The sequence below is a fragment of the Impatiens glandulifera genome, chromosome 3, assembly GCF_907164915.1.
Source record: "Impatiens glandulifera chromosome 3, dImpGla2.1, whole genome shotgun sequence".
Lineage (NCBI taxonomy): Eukaryota > Viridiplantae > Streptophyta > Magnoliopsida > Ericales > Balsaminaceae > Impatiens > Impatiens glandulifera.
The window spans coordinates 334,795-349,014 of NC_061864.1; the positions used below are offsets into that span (position 1 = coordinate 334,795).

The window sequence follows — 14,220 nt, forward strand, 5'->3', positions numbered from 1 at the left end:
GTCACTTTTCTTTCACTTGTATCTTTTTTTTTCCAGTGTTTTTTTACTTCAAAGACTTGGTAGCATTATCGCTCTACTAGCATCATAAATATTCTATTTATGAGTGAACGGAGATAAGTGTTTCATAATAAAATTTATCAAGGTTTTAGTCCAAATCTAGATTAAACTCCGGATTCAAGTCGTTTTCCTATGATTAGGAGCAACCAACAATAGTCTCATCAAGAAAAGGGATTTGTAATGCAAGTTATTGTTTTGGTATATAATTTTGGATTGAAATAAACATAAGCATTTACTGTACTAGTTTAAAGGACGTGTTCTAGCAAAAAAAAAAAAAAAAAAAGTTTCAAGAACATGCAATCCAAGCATAATTGAAAATGTGGCGGTGACATTAAGAAAATGGAAATAAAATTGTTATTGTTTATGCTAAACTGAGGATTTGGCATCATTTGGTCAGGTTTTAATGACAACAAAATCAAACCAACTTTTCTTTCGTCGTTAACAAGCAAGTACAAGTGGATTTCCATGAAACACAGCCAGAAAAGTTCTCAATAACAGATTTGGTTTTGCTTTTGGTTGGTGTCATCTGCAAAAAAAACTTATGTCAGACTAATGAAAACAAATATCACTTCTTTAAAACAAATAAGACATCTGTCACAGGCGACAGATGCGCATTCGCCTGCGACAGCCTGCAACAACCTTCGACATATGCATTTTAAACCAAAACGATTCAGTCAGCCAATAAACCTAAACCTAAACAATAAACCCTAAACCATTCTTACATTTCAGCATGCATGGAAGGTAAACGATAGAAAAAGGGAAAAACTCACCTTCAATGTGGCTTCGATCGTTCGTTGCTTCGTTGGTTACTTCGGCTTCATCGTCGGGGGAGAGGAGAAGAAGAAGATGATGGTGGTGGCTTCGTTCTGAGTTGCTTCGTTGGTTCTTTCGGCTTCGTCGTCGGGGGAGAGGAGAAGAAAAAGAAGATGATGATGGTGGTTTCGTTGGTTCCTTCAGCTTCGTCGTCGGGGGAGAGGAGAAGAAGAAGATGATGATGGTTGCTTTGTTTCGGAAATATGAAAAGAGGAGAGAGAGGGAAAACGGAAAGGGAAGGAAAAAGAAAATGTTATTTTTTAATTGAGGGGCAAAAGAGTCTTTTCCCATGGGCAAAAGGTTAAATTTGAAAAAATTATTTGGCCTATGCTAAATTTGGAAATAACCCTATTACGAGGGTTATTTCGTCAAATTTCTCCAACTAATTTATGTTGTTTACGATGTTCACGATTAATAAATACTAGGGGTAATTTATTTTCCACTAGCTGATCTAGTCATGGTAAATTTTTGGGTTTCGCAGATCGGCCCTAGGATAAACTAGGGCAAATAATTTGATTCATACGACGATGCTACCTAAAAAAATGGGTATTTAAATTATTCGAAATATCAGTTCGGATATGGATATTCGACTCGAACCGACCCGATTTTTTAAAACAATTTATTTTTTACTTATTTAACTAATTTTAACCCTTAATATATTTTTAAATTTTAAAAAATAGGTTTTAAACGTAATTTGGATGAAATTGAACCAAATTTTAATATTTTAAATTATTCGATAATATATTTAAAAAATTAATTCAAAAAATAATTTAATAAAAACAATTATAAATATTACATTAAATCAAATAAAACAAACAGTAATATATTATATAATATTTTAAAAAATATTATTTAAAAAAAATATCATTTTCTCTCCCCTACCGACCTTTCTTCCTCATCTCCTATTCTCTCACATTTTCGGTTTTTGCCTGCATTATTTTCTCGTCCGGTAATACTATTTCTCTTTCCTTTAATTTATAAATGGTGCTTTAGCTAAATGAGTATTGATTGTTAACCGAAACTCGCCGGTAGAAATGGTCCAATGGAAACGAAACAAGTTATAGCAGAACCGAACAGTGAAAACCTAAACAAAATTATTTTTCGAGCACCGGAACTCGATCGGTTCCAACCCGAAATTACACGAAACCGAAAAGCAAACAAATTATCCGAACCGATCGGTTCTTTCGGGTACCCGACGTACCCGACCCGTTCGGGGCTAAAATGCTGATCACTCACTCTTGTTGTAGTTAGAGTTTTCATAAACTTAACTCAAATTTTGAAAAGTCAATTTATCAATATTCACTTTTATAACTGGATATTGAGTTTTTTTTTTTAATTAGTTATTTAGCCCCCCATTAAATAAATAAAAAATTGTAAATTATACCATAGTTCATAAGGGAGGGAGACCCAGAAAAAATAACTAAACGAAAGAACCCACATCATGTAGCATTTGGATATTAAACTAATAATAACATAATACACAAAATAAAGATGAATTAAAGAAATGGGATGGCTGTTGTTGATGATGAAACAACAACAATATGTTCTACAGACTCCTCCATGTTTGGGTTTTGCAAATTAGAGAAAACCGGCGCCGGAGATTCAAACAGAGCAGCCGCCTTAGTAGCTTCCTAGCGTATCGGAGGCCGACCCAGATCACTCTTTTCACCCGAATCATCCACCCTCGGATCCTCTCCTTCATTGTCTTCTTCTTCCTGCAGAACCTGTAACTCCTTAAGAATACTCGCCGCTTTTCCAATTCCATCAGATATTGGTTGTAAACCCCCCCACCGCCTCCCCCGCCGCCTCCGCACTGCCACCCGTAATCGCCTCCTGAACTAGTAGTATTACTTATTGGTCTGAATACAGGAATCGAAACTCCATTTGCAGCAGCAGCAGCAGCCGCCGCCGCCATGGACATATGGGGATTTAATTCAATTAGGATTAGTATTAACAGATGGAAGAAGAAGAAGAAGAGCATCACAATTATACACACTAATTGTGTCCTCATGTCTATTTATTTATAAGGATTTCATTAAATTGTTTTTTTTACTTCTATATCCTTTTTCTTTTTCTTTTTCTTTTTCTTTTTCTTTTTCTTTTTAAATCTTGACTTATTAAAACTACAAATTAGTATGAACTCGACAAAAATGTTTTTATAATTAGGTTTTCCAGTCACCGTTTATTTTAATTTTGTATGTAGTAGTAAGCTCATATAAACTCACTCATGTTTCTTTTCTCAAGTAAATGAATTACAGTCAACAAAATTACATATTTATGTGTTTTAAGAATAAATTATGAATTTGTTTATCTCAATCAAATATTATATATGTAGCATATAACAATTTGGACTGGATCTCAACAATTTATAATTACCATGGCTATATAGATGACTATTTCGTAAATAAAATTAAAAAAGTGGGTTTTAAGATTATCTTGAAAGATGGAGATAATAAAAAATAAAATAAAATAAAATGGAGAATATAATATTAAAAACTTAATATGTAATCATGGTTAGATGCTTAAAATATACTCTAACCAAAATAATAAATTGGAAAGAAACAAAAGTCCAGAGTATTTTCATCAGTCAACTAGCATAAATTAAAAGGGTTAAAGATCGGTTTGGTTGCATAATTGGGGCAATTATTATTGTGGAGGGAATGGAACACCACATAAATCACAACATTTGTCCTTTTATATATATAAAAGTTGTACAGATGGATCATGAATAAACCCCTTCTCTTTCAATTGTAAAAGATATTTTGATGTTAGTGTTAATTTTTCATTTATTTTTATTTAAAAAGTTATAAATACTTATACTAGAATATCTGATCTGAATTCTTAATAACTTAGTTTGTTCTATTTGTTAATTAATTTAATTATTATTTAGTCAGCCTCTTCGTGGTTTCTTGCCATTAGAATGAGAACATGTGATGACTTGGAATATATATATATAATGATGTTTAATTTTTAAAGTGTATGAATTGTCGGGTTAAAAGTTGTGGTTAATTTGGATGTATATGTGAGAGTAAATAGATATTTGAGTTGGATTGTGGGTTGACCCACCCATAAACTTACAACGGTTAAAAATAAAATTAAAAATGCTATAAGTATGGTTCAAATTTGCAACCTAACAAAACAAGTACAAGCCTTTAACCAACTAAGCTAATAACGCTTTACATTTTAAAATCAATACCAAATTTGATGAACCCATTGGTTCATTAATAGTTTTTTAATCGGTCATAATTCTTTTTTGACTCTGCGCTATAGATTTCACTATTATTAGTGAGCAATAATGGAAGAATTCCGATAGAGAAATGGGACATAATTCATATGAATATAGTAAGTCTCGTTTAAGCTACTTTAATGGTAGTGCTTACATTTTCCCTTTCACTCGTAGTATGGTGAAATGAGTTCAGAAATCAAACTGTATCAATTGTTTTAGAGATCGTTCTGCAACGTGAGAGTAAATGGATATTTGAGTCGGATTGTGGGTTAACCCGCTCATAAATTTAAAACGATTAAAAATAAAATTAAAAATACTATCACAATTTTACCGTAATATTTTTTTCACGATTTTTTATATTATTACTCGAACGAGAATGACGGAATAAATGCTAGTTGGAACTAAGACTACTCTTTTTAGATTATTCTTTCTACAATTTGTTTAATATTTTTTTTATTAGGATTGGGATCGACACATCTTCCCTTTTCGGCTTCTTACTTTTCCTTCCTTATCCTTCTTCATTTTATTTATAAAATCACAATTCTTTGAATTCCTATAATTAAAATCCAAGATTTTAGAAACTATTGTTATATGTGATCGCGGATTGGATTATATAGATTTTTTTAGATAAATTAAATTTAGTCCCACTTCGGATATATAATATAAGATCTTATCCGGGAATTGGATTTACTATATATAAATATATTTTTTTAATATTCAACTTTATACCTCCAATAATTACATATTTTAAACTAATTTTAATATATTAATCAAACAAAATTAACACTAAAAAAAACTAACATAATAGTAACAATTTTAAAAAATATGTATCTTTGTAAACATTGACTGAAAGATGAAGTTTCTGTATTTGTAATTTTTTTGTAACATTATTGTAATTCTCATCACTGTTAAGTTGCTGCTTCAACACATTGAAGTTTCCATATTGAAAAAAAAAGTATACTAAAATTGTGTCATCATATACTCTGATCAAGGGATAACTTATTATGTATGAATGTTTTAAATATAATTTTTCTCAACTTAAATCATAATATGGATATAACTTCTAAGCAATTTAATATGTTGTAAAGTTCAACTATTCAAAATTTCTGTCTTTTAAACTTGAATTTGAAATTTTAACAACTTTGCAAATTCTCCTCCTTAAAGGGTTGTTATCGTGCGAACAAGATCTCAATGACTTTCTTCGGAACCGGACCCCTTTTTCCCCTCAAGACTTCCCTAACCGCCTTCTCATCGGGCTCGAATCCCTGAGCCTTGATCTCTTCCAAAAACTCTCTTCCTTCCTCAACCTTCTCCTCTTCCAAAAACGTCTCAAACATAGCCACGCAAGTTCCAGCATTGGGCTTCATCCCCTTTTCAATCATTTCCTTCACATATTTTTTTGCCTCTTTAATTAGCTTTGTTTCACCTGAACCGGCTAAGCTTTTGATCAGAACAGAGTAAGTGTAAGCGTTTGGCGAGACGCCGGAAGCCAACATTCTGAGGTACGTACGGTTGGCTTCCTTGGCTTGGCCGGCGTTGGCGTAAGCCTCTAGAACAGCAGTGTGGGAAACGACGTCAGGCATGTGGCCTTTGTCTTTGATTTGCGAGAATAATTCTAGTGCCTCGTGGGTTAATCCGTCTTTTGAGAGTGCGTCGAACATCTTGACTGCGTTGTTGAATAGTCCATCTGAGCTCATTTTGTGGAACACTTCCGGCAAGTTCTTTGGGTCGTCTGGCTCAACGAATGCTGGCTTCTTCTTGTTGAATGGGTCGTAAGGTGGAGGCAGTTTGGTGTTGTTGTCAATCTCTTTATTTGATCTTCTTGTGGTTGGGCTTTTGTTGTCTTCGGAATCTGAGTCTGAATCTGAATCTGAATCTGAAGGTGAGAAGTTAACTAGTTTAGAGTTGCGGTTGCTGCTGCTGCTGCTGCTGCTGCTAAATGCTCTTCTTAACATGTTAAATTGATTCTCAGCTCTGAGAGAAGAAGGTGGTGAAGCAGAGAAACAGAATTGGCGAAGGATGTAGAATGAGGAGGAGGAGGATCTTTGGGAGAGAAGAAAACATCGAGCAAATACTGCTCCTGCCATTGATGACGATGATGATTGATGATGAATTAAGATGCTTCAATTTGCAATGTTCACCAAAGAAACCCTAGAATCAGCGAGAGATAAGCAAATAATTTGAAAAGTAACAACAATTATATGAAATAAGAAGTAGCTAGCTACACCTGAATTCCAGATTCATCCAAAAAATAGAACTAGCTAGGGTTTACTTACTTACTTACTTACTTATTATTGAGAGAGAGTTACTAATTAATTAATCTGTGAAATCATCATCATCATATATCTCATCTCTGTGAACCTCAAATGAACTTAATTAACTTTTGTTGTTGTTGTTGTTGTTGTTGTAGAACTATCGGCGGCCTATGATTCATATCTGTTGATTTTGAGCGGAAACAAATGATGGACCGATTCTTAATTAGGTTTACATACACAAGGAGGAAAGAGGGAGAAGTTCCCATACCATACCATAGCATACCTAGCAAATTGAAACAACAGGAGGAGGAGGAGGAGGAGGAGAAGAATGCTCCGGCGGCGGCGGCGGCGACGACGTCAAACGATGACTGGAATCCGGACGCTGTCGGCGGTTGGTTGGGCCCTTTTGAAGCTATTGGAATGGCGTCAAGCGGCGGCCGCGTACTTCAAATAGTAAATAGATATGTGTACGCTTGCTTGCTTGCTTTAATCTTGACTAATATTGTTTAATTATTACAACTTGAAAGATATTCTATTTATTTATTCTCTTATAATTAATTAACTTGTATTCTATTAAAAACAGTGAGTGAGCTCAAGTTATATTTTTCATATTTCTCCTATTACTTTTTTTTTTTTTGATCATTTTTCTAAGTACATGTCCTTCTTTTTCTTTGCAGTTCTGTTGTCAAATTTGGAGATAATAATAAACCAAATAAAAGTTTATGGTCAATTACAACATAAATGAATCCATCAAACAAACAAAGTAGAATCATAATAAACCAGATAAAAGTTTTATGATCAACTACGTACAACAACAAACATGCAGCTCCTACAATCTTCTTCCAGTTAACAAACAAACTCAAAGTGAAAGACACTACATGTTCTATTTCTTCCTTGGTGTAAGTAAGACATCATTATATAATATAATACATATGCTTTGTTGGATTCATCGTAGTCAGTTAGCTAGCTAGCTAGCTATGTGAGATAATATCGTTTAACTCAGCTTCTTCATCTACCCTTGTAAGATGGAGAGCAACTGAGATGCTTAGGTCGTCTTTCAACAGAAAGCTTCTCTAACTCACAGTTGCTCTCCTTCTCTAAACAGCATGATGACTCTCCTCCTTTCTTAAGGCCGTTTAGAGTCTTTTTAGCGTACACTGTAAACGCAGCGGTGGAAACAACCGCAACAATCAACGAGATAACATTATATGTAATCTCAATTGGCGTCAACCTATGCTTACCGTATTGAACATCTGCCAGTGTCCTTATTAGCCTGCCACTGAAGGAAAACATCAAACTAAAAATCATCTTCTTCACTCTCAAAGCAAAGCATTCATTCATAAATATATGAAAATCAAGAGAGAAGAAACTGTGACCTGTAGATGTAAATGAAAGCCTCTGGTACCATTCCAGCTATAGACCCACACAAATAAGGCCAGAATCTCATTGTCGTCACCACTATCGCGTAGTTGAAAATCGTGTAAGGAAAAGGCGAAATCCTAAAGAGCGCCACCACTTGGAATTGATGCGACCAGTTCCCTTCGGCAGCTAGTCTGATCATTTCAGCTTTATCCGGCCACCTTTTTAACCATTGCTGTAGGTAGGACAGACCAGTTAGAGATGAGAAAATATCAGTTGACTATACTCACTGAATATTCCCATTTGGAAAGAGTTTCTGGATCATCTGGTCTGGCATGTATCCAAATCTAGACGACGCACATACTCTGTGAATAATTTCATTTCAATGCGTTCCAGATAAGGTTAGTTAGCCACACATTCTGAAATTGATACAGTTTCTCATGTAGAACCGAATCCAGACCCAAATCCAAAAACTGCTTCCAAATGGGTATCCTGTTGCAGCTATATTGTCTTGTCTTACATGGATTCGGTCTCTGAAAATTAATCCTATCCAATATGGTAGGATCATCCCCACGGTTGTTCCGGCCATGATTATGGCAAAACCAAGACCATAGCCGAAGATCATGCCAGCCAACCACATGGAAGGGCCGGAAGGAATTAACAATACAGGGAATAATGCCAAAGATGCTACAAGTACAATGCCTAGAACCGGATGACCAAACGCAGTTGATTCCCATTGCATGATTGGAAGGAGGACCTGCAAACAAGTAGTAAATAAAGGGAAATTCATAAAGTAAACAAATGATGTTGATTGCATAATCAATCAATCACTCCCTCCATCAAATAATGTAAATTATCAACTAAAATACCCTTATTTTATACTCTATGATATTTAAAATACTAAGGATATTTTGTGGATTTGACCCAAATAATCCACTTTCTTTTTTTTTTATCCGAGAGTAGTTTTTTCCAAGAAAAAGAACAAACAAGCCCCACTAAGGAGAGAGCCATTTCACAACCCCCAAAACGCACATCTACTCTGATGGGCTGATACCTACAACATAAATCAACTAATATAAGAGCGAATTGTTTAGATTACCTTCTCAAAAAGAAATGGCACTCCCCACCTCACAAAAGCAAGAAGAACTATAACAATAAAGACGGACCAGAAGAAAGCCTTCAACCACCAGATGAATTTCCCATTTCTTGTTTCAGTCTCCTGTTGCAACAAATCAGGCTGAGGTAGCCTAGGGTCATTTGGTATAACCAATCTGATGTATTCACTGCCTTCCTTCACTAGACTCCTGCCATTTAAATTGTCTTTTCCCAACTCCTTAGCTTGATCTGGCATCTTTCACAAGACACCAGGATCTGATATAAAAAGCTCAGTTTCAGTTTTATGTGCAGACTAGAATATGCGAAGCTACTTTTATCAAACAATTACTATTTCCTATCAATGCACACAATATGATCTGGAAGAATTGGAGAAGGAAGTAAGTAAGCATGTTTGTTGCTTGATTATAGATGAAAGATGGAGATATAAGTTTAAGGATACTTGAAGAATCCCCTTTGGATGAGGTGACTCTAGTGCTATATAGTTCATAATTATGGAATCCATTTCATAATTATGCAATTGACCTGTTCAATTGTGTTTACTTCATCCCATCCATCCAAATTAGAAGGTAGAAGCAACATGTGTTCATGATTCACTTGAAATTCAGTTGTAATATGAATGAAGTAACACAATTGATCATGAATTGCATAATAATTATGAGGCTTGATGTTAAAATCAGTAATTTTCAGTGATTTGATGACTGATTCTTAGTGATTTATAGAATATTAATTAAGTAGGGTTTGAGAGATTTAAAATTGTCGTAATTAAGTAGCAACATTCTTCAAGTATCAAACCCACAAGTTTGTTTGTCGTGTGTAAACTACTTTCTTCTTGAGATTGAAGTGTGTCTCATTCAAGTGTTAGGATCTTATCTGAAAGTAACTAAGTAAACGCTAGATGTTTTGCAAGAAATCTATTATAACTGAAAATTGAAATTGAACCCAATGACTAAGGGAGTATGACTGGTTGATGTAGTTTTATAATAACTGTAAAATGCTAGACCTAATCTAGATATACGTTAGAGCCGCCAGCAGAAGGATCGCAAATAAAAAAGTTGAGAAAGAAACTTACACCGACCGACCGACCGACCGACCGACCGTGGATTGATACACTTCCGCTAAGTTGTTCTCCGAGAGAACACGTTCTTCTTCAGTTCTGTTTCCAACACTCATTCCCCGATGAGATTTCAGCAAATCCTCGTCTTTAAACAATTCTCAGCTTTTGCTATTTCTCAAAGCGCTCCTCGCTATCAAGTAATAAGTGTTTTCTCTCCTACGCAACCTTCAAATTTCATTAGGACATTTGGTTAAAATATTGTTTTTAATTTCTGCATTTTAAAATTATAAACATTAATGATTTGATACCTTCAGCTTGGTTTTACCTTCAAATTTACAAGTCACAAAGTCAGATGATGATGGGTTTTATTTGAAAATGATAATTTTCTCATATAAACTCAGATTAAATAACAAAAATAAGTTGTTTTCAAATAATGACATTATACACCTCCTAAAGAAGAAATGAAACAGTAATTAAGTAGCACATTTCATGTTTTTCACACACTATTATTATATATATATATATCACATTCTGTTACAATTCAGATTCGGTGGGGGGTTATAAAAAAAATATATAGGATGAATTCAAATCCCCAAATCAAATTTTGATCACTTTGACAAAAGACTGATTGAAATGATCATTAGCCATCCCTTCTTTCTTTTCTTCTTCTTCTTCTTCTCCTCCTCCCTGCTCAAAATGATCAAGCCACCACCAATAAGAAAAATCAAAATCCATGAAAAAATCAACAACTATGGTTTCCATGGAGCAGGAGGAGGAGGCGGAGTGGGGAACATGGGTGGTATAGCCGAGAATATTGTGTTCTTATCAATGCCGCCGCTTTTTTCACCGGAAAGAGCCACTAAAGAAGCAACCAAACCAGCATTTCCGGCCAGGGTTGGCTCGGTGTAGTTGTAGTTAGTCCTGACATCATGGAAACCGTCGTGTTTGTCGGGTCCTGCAACCATGGCTCCAATGATCGTGTTTGGATTCGGTTTGGACGAGTCCCTCCATTTCCATCCTCCTTTACAGTTGTACTTTACCTTGTTCTTAGGGATTGATGCCCCTCTGTGGTGTACATGTCTAGGGTAATGATTTCCAAAACCGACCAAATAACTCATTCCTTTCGGATTCTTCCCTAGGATGTAGTCAATCTGCCAAAAAACAATCATATGGGTAGGTATAAAATCTAACACAGCAAGATGCATGATTTCGTCGGTGGTAATTGTAAAACCAAATATAACCGAATTTACCTGAGTCTTAGCAAATTGACGGAGGACGTCTGTCGAATAGAAATTGGGACCGCAGTACCATCCAGGGGTATCGGCAGCATCCAGATAATCGCTGAAAAGTGTAGCCAAGAATGCTGCATTAACCACATACTGAAGAGGTTGAGGTGCTCCATGGTTTAATTGTATCAAACCACCTGCACATGATTATTTCCACACACACAAATAATTTTATAATCAATCAATCAATACTCCACACATAATAAACTAATCAATGAAAAGAAGAAGAAGAAGATGACAAACCTTTTGTTCTATTAAAACTTGTGAAGTATGGAAGATAAGAGCACATGACGATACTCGTTTGATTGTGGAACGTGCTCAATATTTCTTCGTATGGATACCCCGGGCTCAGGAACAGCCTCAATCGACTCAAAAGCACCTAACCAAATAATTCAGAAATGAATATTAATTTGAACCAATAACATGAATTGCGAGTAAAAAAGAAATGTATTTTACTTGAGAACCGGCAAGCTTATTATCCCAGCTAAAAACACCATAAAATGGACCACCCCAGAAGGCACCAGCATGTTTAGCCAAACCAGGAGCGGTTGCAAGCTGAAGATAGGTAGTGTTGCCAGTTGCATAATAGAGCCATGTGGCACCCCAAACATACTCATCCCAATAGCTGGAAGAGTTATAAAAGACTGCAGCTTCGGCACTGCCAGCACTATACCGACCGCGTTGATCCCTCGCAAACTTGAACAGGGTCCTAGCACCGTGAACCAGTTTCTGAGAGTAAGCCTTGTTATCTTTGAATACAATAGAAGCAGAGGCCAGAGCAGCCGCCATCTCTGCAGCTAGATCCGAGCAAGTGCTGCATTCTGTTACAGGTCGATCGTAGTCAATGTCTTCTGGACGCATCCAGCAATAGTGATCGTTAGGGTTTGATGCACCTTCTGAAGTGTCTCCAACTCCAACCTGTCTCGTAACACACAGATCAAATCAAATTTAGTAATGCTTGCTTGGTTGTAAAAGGACAAGTTAAGATAGTAGTTCTAAAAGTAAAAGGACAAGTTAAGATAGTAGTTTAATTATTACCTGTGCAACTAAACGAGTAATGGTATCTGCTGAGGAATTAAATGTCTTGAGAAGGTAATCAGTTCCCCATTTAATTACGTCCTTAACGTGGTTGATTTCTCCGACAGATTCATATTTAGAACGGTATTCGATTACACTCCAACTCAACATGGTCATGGCAAAAGATTGTGGGAAATTGAACTTGATTGCATCTCCAGCATCGTAGTAGCCACCAACCAGATCTTTAAACATGGATCCAGGCTCTCCATCATCGGTGCAAGAGTTTCCTCTCCACGAGACATTGTTATGTTTAGGCAATTTTCCAGCTAACAACAAACAACAACAAACATTAAATTAAAACTGAATGAATGAATCAACGAATGAATATGCATTAGTAGATAAAGAGATAGAGAGATTTGAGATTCCTTACATCTCTGTGCGTTGAAGAACATAAGAGCCCTGTGCAAAGCAATGGTGTAATTATCCTCAGGCGGTGCGGCAGGGTGATGTCGAGGGACAGTCTTGACAATGAGAATAATTAATCCGGCGAGTAAGCCAGCGGCGAGGATGGAACCGAGAGTCCAGATGAAGATCTTACGGCTGACAATAACGCAACCAAGATCGACGTACTTCTTCTTCTTCTTTTGTTCACCGGGACCCAATAGCCAGCTCTGCTGCGTCTCGTCCAAAGGCCGCGATAACGCCGCCCTATCGAAGTCCTGCAGATTTCTGCTCCGATCATCGTCCGTGGCCGAATCGGCGGTGTTTATTTCCATCGATCCTCCCCATGGATCTCTGGCATACATGTTTTTTTATCTTATCGGAATCAACAGCTAGAAGCAGCACCGACACTGTTATAGATTTGATTTGATTTGATCGAATAATAATGAAATTGAAGATGAAAGAGATTCAGTCGTCTTCCTGCTGCTTGGAATTGGATTGAGCCCTGTTTTCTCTCTCAATTCAATTTGCTTTGCTTGGAAAGAGAGAGAGAGAGAGAGAGAGAGAGAGAGCACACTGTGTCAAGCAACAACTGATCGATCAATTGCTCCAAACAAAAACACCCAGCATAGGTAGTTTTATATTTATTTCTTTTATTTATATGTTTATTATTGTTTCTCAATATTTTATTTTTATTCAATTTGGTGGCCGACGCTGATTACTCATCTGTTTCGGCATTGTTTGGTTTGGTATGGTCTGGATTTCATTCCAATAAAGAAAGGGATAGAGAGAGAGAGAATCGTTCTTACAATATTCATAAATAATTACCTAAATTTACTGCTGATTTGTTTCGGTCTTAATTTTATTTGTTATAATTTCAAAAATCAACTTTTAATTCTATTATTACTTTTTATAGATTTATTAGACTAATTTATTTGTTTATTTTTAAAAAAAAAATGTTAAAATTTATAGTAAATAACTATAAAATGAAAAGAATAGAAGAATACTTAACTTTTATGACTTATTCATGGATGGATTAATTTCCATTTTTTTGTAACCACATATAGTAATATCATATATCATTTACTTTTGACAGCTTAACTAAATTAATTAAATATATCCTAAATTATTTCTCAAATTTCCTTTTAATAAAATATACAGTTGTAAATTCAATTCACCGCGTAATTTAATTATTAAAAAAAATCTTAATGCTCTATTTTTTTTTTTTAATGTTTTAAATTTTAATTAAAAAAAAAAGAAGATGAAATTGTATGAATAATTAGTGTTGCTTCAATATTTAAGCAAGACTGAAAACGGCTCATAACCTAACCAGCTAGCTCATCACTCACCTAACGTAACGGTTGGTTTTGTCGGTGGTTTACAGTAGTCATTTTTATTTAATTTACTGTCATTTAAGAAAAAGTAGAAAACCGCTATCTATATATATTCGATTCGAAAGCCCACTATTTACTCCACCCAAAAATTATTAATAATTTGTTCCACGTGTTTCGAGAAAGAAAAATTAGTAGCTAGATAAGATAGCCACCGACAGTGGAAAATTGTAAGGCTTAAATAATTTGTAGGAATTTTTCAAAT

The 14,220-nt window shown here is 35.3% G+C and overlaps 3 protein-coding genes across 9 annotated transcripts; all 3 read right to left on the reverse strand.

The window, feature by feature from the left end:
- Positions 1-5,082: 5,082 nt before the first annotated feature.
- On the reverse strand, positions 5,083-6,581 carry LOC124931090 (pentatricopeptide repeat-containing protein At4g38150-like). 3 transcript variants are annotated; one of them, XM_047471481.1, is made up of 2 exons: positions 6,385-6,581; positions 5,083-6,217 (listed from the first exon to the last, which is right to left on the reverse strand). In XM_047471481.1, exon 2 carries the CDS (start codon positions 6,181-6,183, stop codon positions 5,266-5,268), a length of 918 nt encoding a protein of 305 aa, XP_047327437.1. In that variant the 5' UTR covers positions 6,184-6,217; positions 6,385-6,581; the 3' UTR covers positions 5,083-5,265. The 3 variants fall into 3 exon arrangements, with proteins under 3 accessions (XP_047327437.1, XP_047327435.1, XP_047327436.1); XM_047471479.1 differs by having other exon boundaries at positions 5,083-6,247; positions 6,385-6,580; XM_047471480.1 differs by having other exon boundaries at positions 5,083-6,247; positions 6,381-6,580.
- A 476-nt stretch (positions 6,582-7,057) lies between these two features.
- Positions 7,058-10,092, reverse strand: LOC124932500 (TVP38/TMEM64 family membrane protein YdjX-like). 5 transcript variants are annotated; one of them, XM_047473146.1, is made up of 6 exons: positions 9,900-10,092; positions 8,810-9,081; positions 8,231-8,467; positions 7,728-7,945; positions 7,593-7,624; positions 7,058-7,508 (listed from the first exon to the last, which is right to left on the reverse strand). In XM_047473146.1, exons 2-6 carry the CDS (start codon positions 9,059-9,061, stop codon positions 7,360-7,362), a joined length of 888 nt encoding a protein of 295 aa, XP_047329102.1. In that variant the 5' UTR covers positions 9,062-9,081; positions 9,900-10,092; the 3' UTR covers positions 7,058-7,359. The 5 variants fall into 5 exon arrangements, with proteins under 5 accessions (XP_047329102.1, XP_047329101.1, XP_047329100.1 ...); XM_047473145.1 differs by having other exon boundaries at positions 7,593-7,630; XM_047473144.1 differs by having other exon boundaries at positions 7,058-7,624.
- Positions 10,093-10,300: 208 nt separating this feature from the next.
- Positions 10,301-13,240, reverse strand: LOC124928926 (endoglucanase 25-like). Its single transcript, XM_047469180.1, has 6 exons — positions 12,614-13,240; positions 12,205-12,509; positions 11,623-12,084; positions 11,410-11,545; positions 11,131-11,303; positions 10,301-11,031 (listed from the first exon to the last, which is right to left on the reverse strand). Exons 1-6 carry the CDS (start codon positions 12,987-12,989, stop codon positions 10,630-10,632), a joined length of 1,854 nt encoding a protein of 617 aa, XP_047325136.1. The 5' UTR covers positions 12,990-13,240; the 3' UTR covers positions 10,301-10,629.
- Between the last annotated feature and the right edge of the window lie 980 nt (positions 13,241-14,220).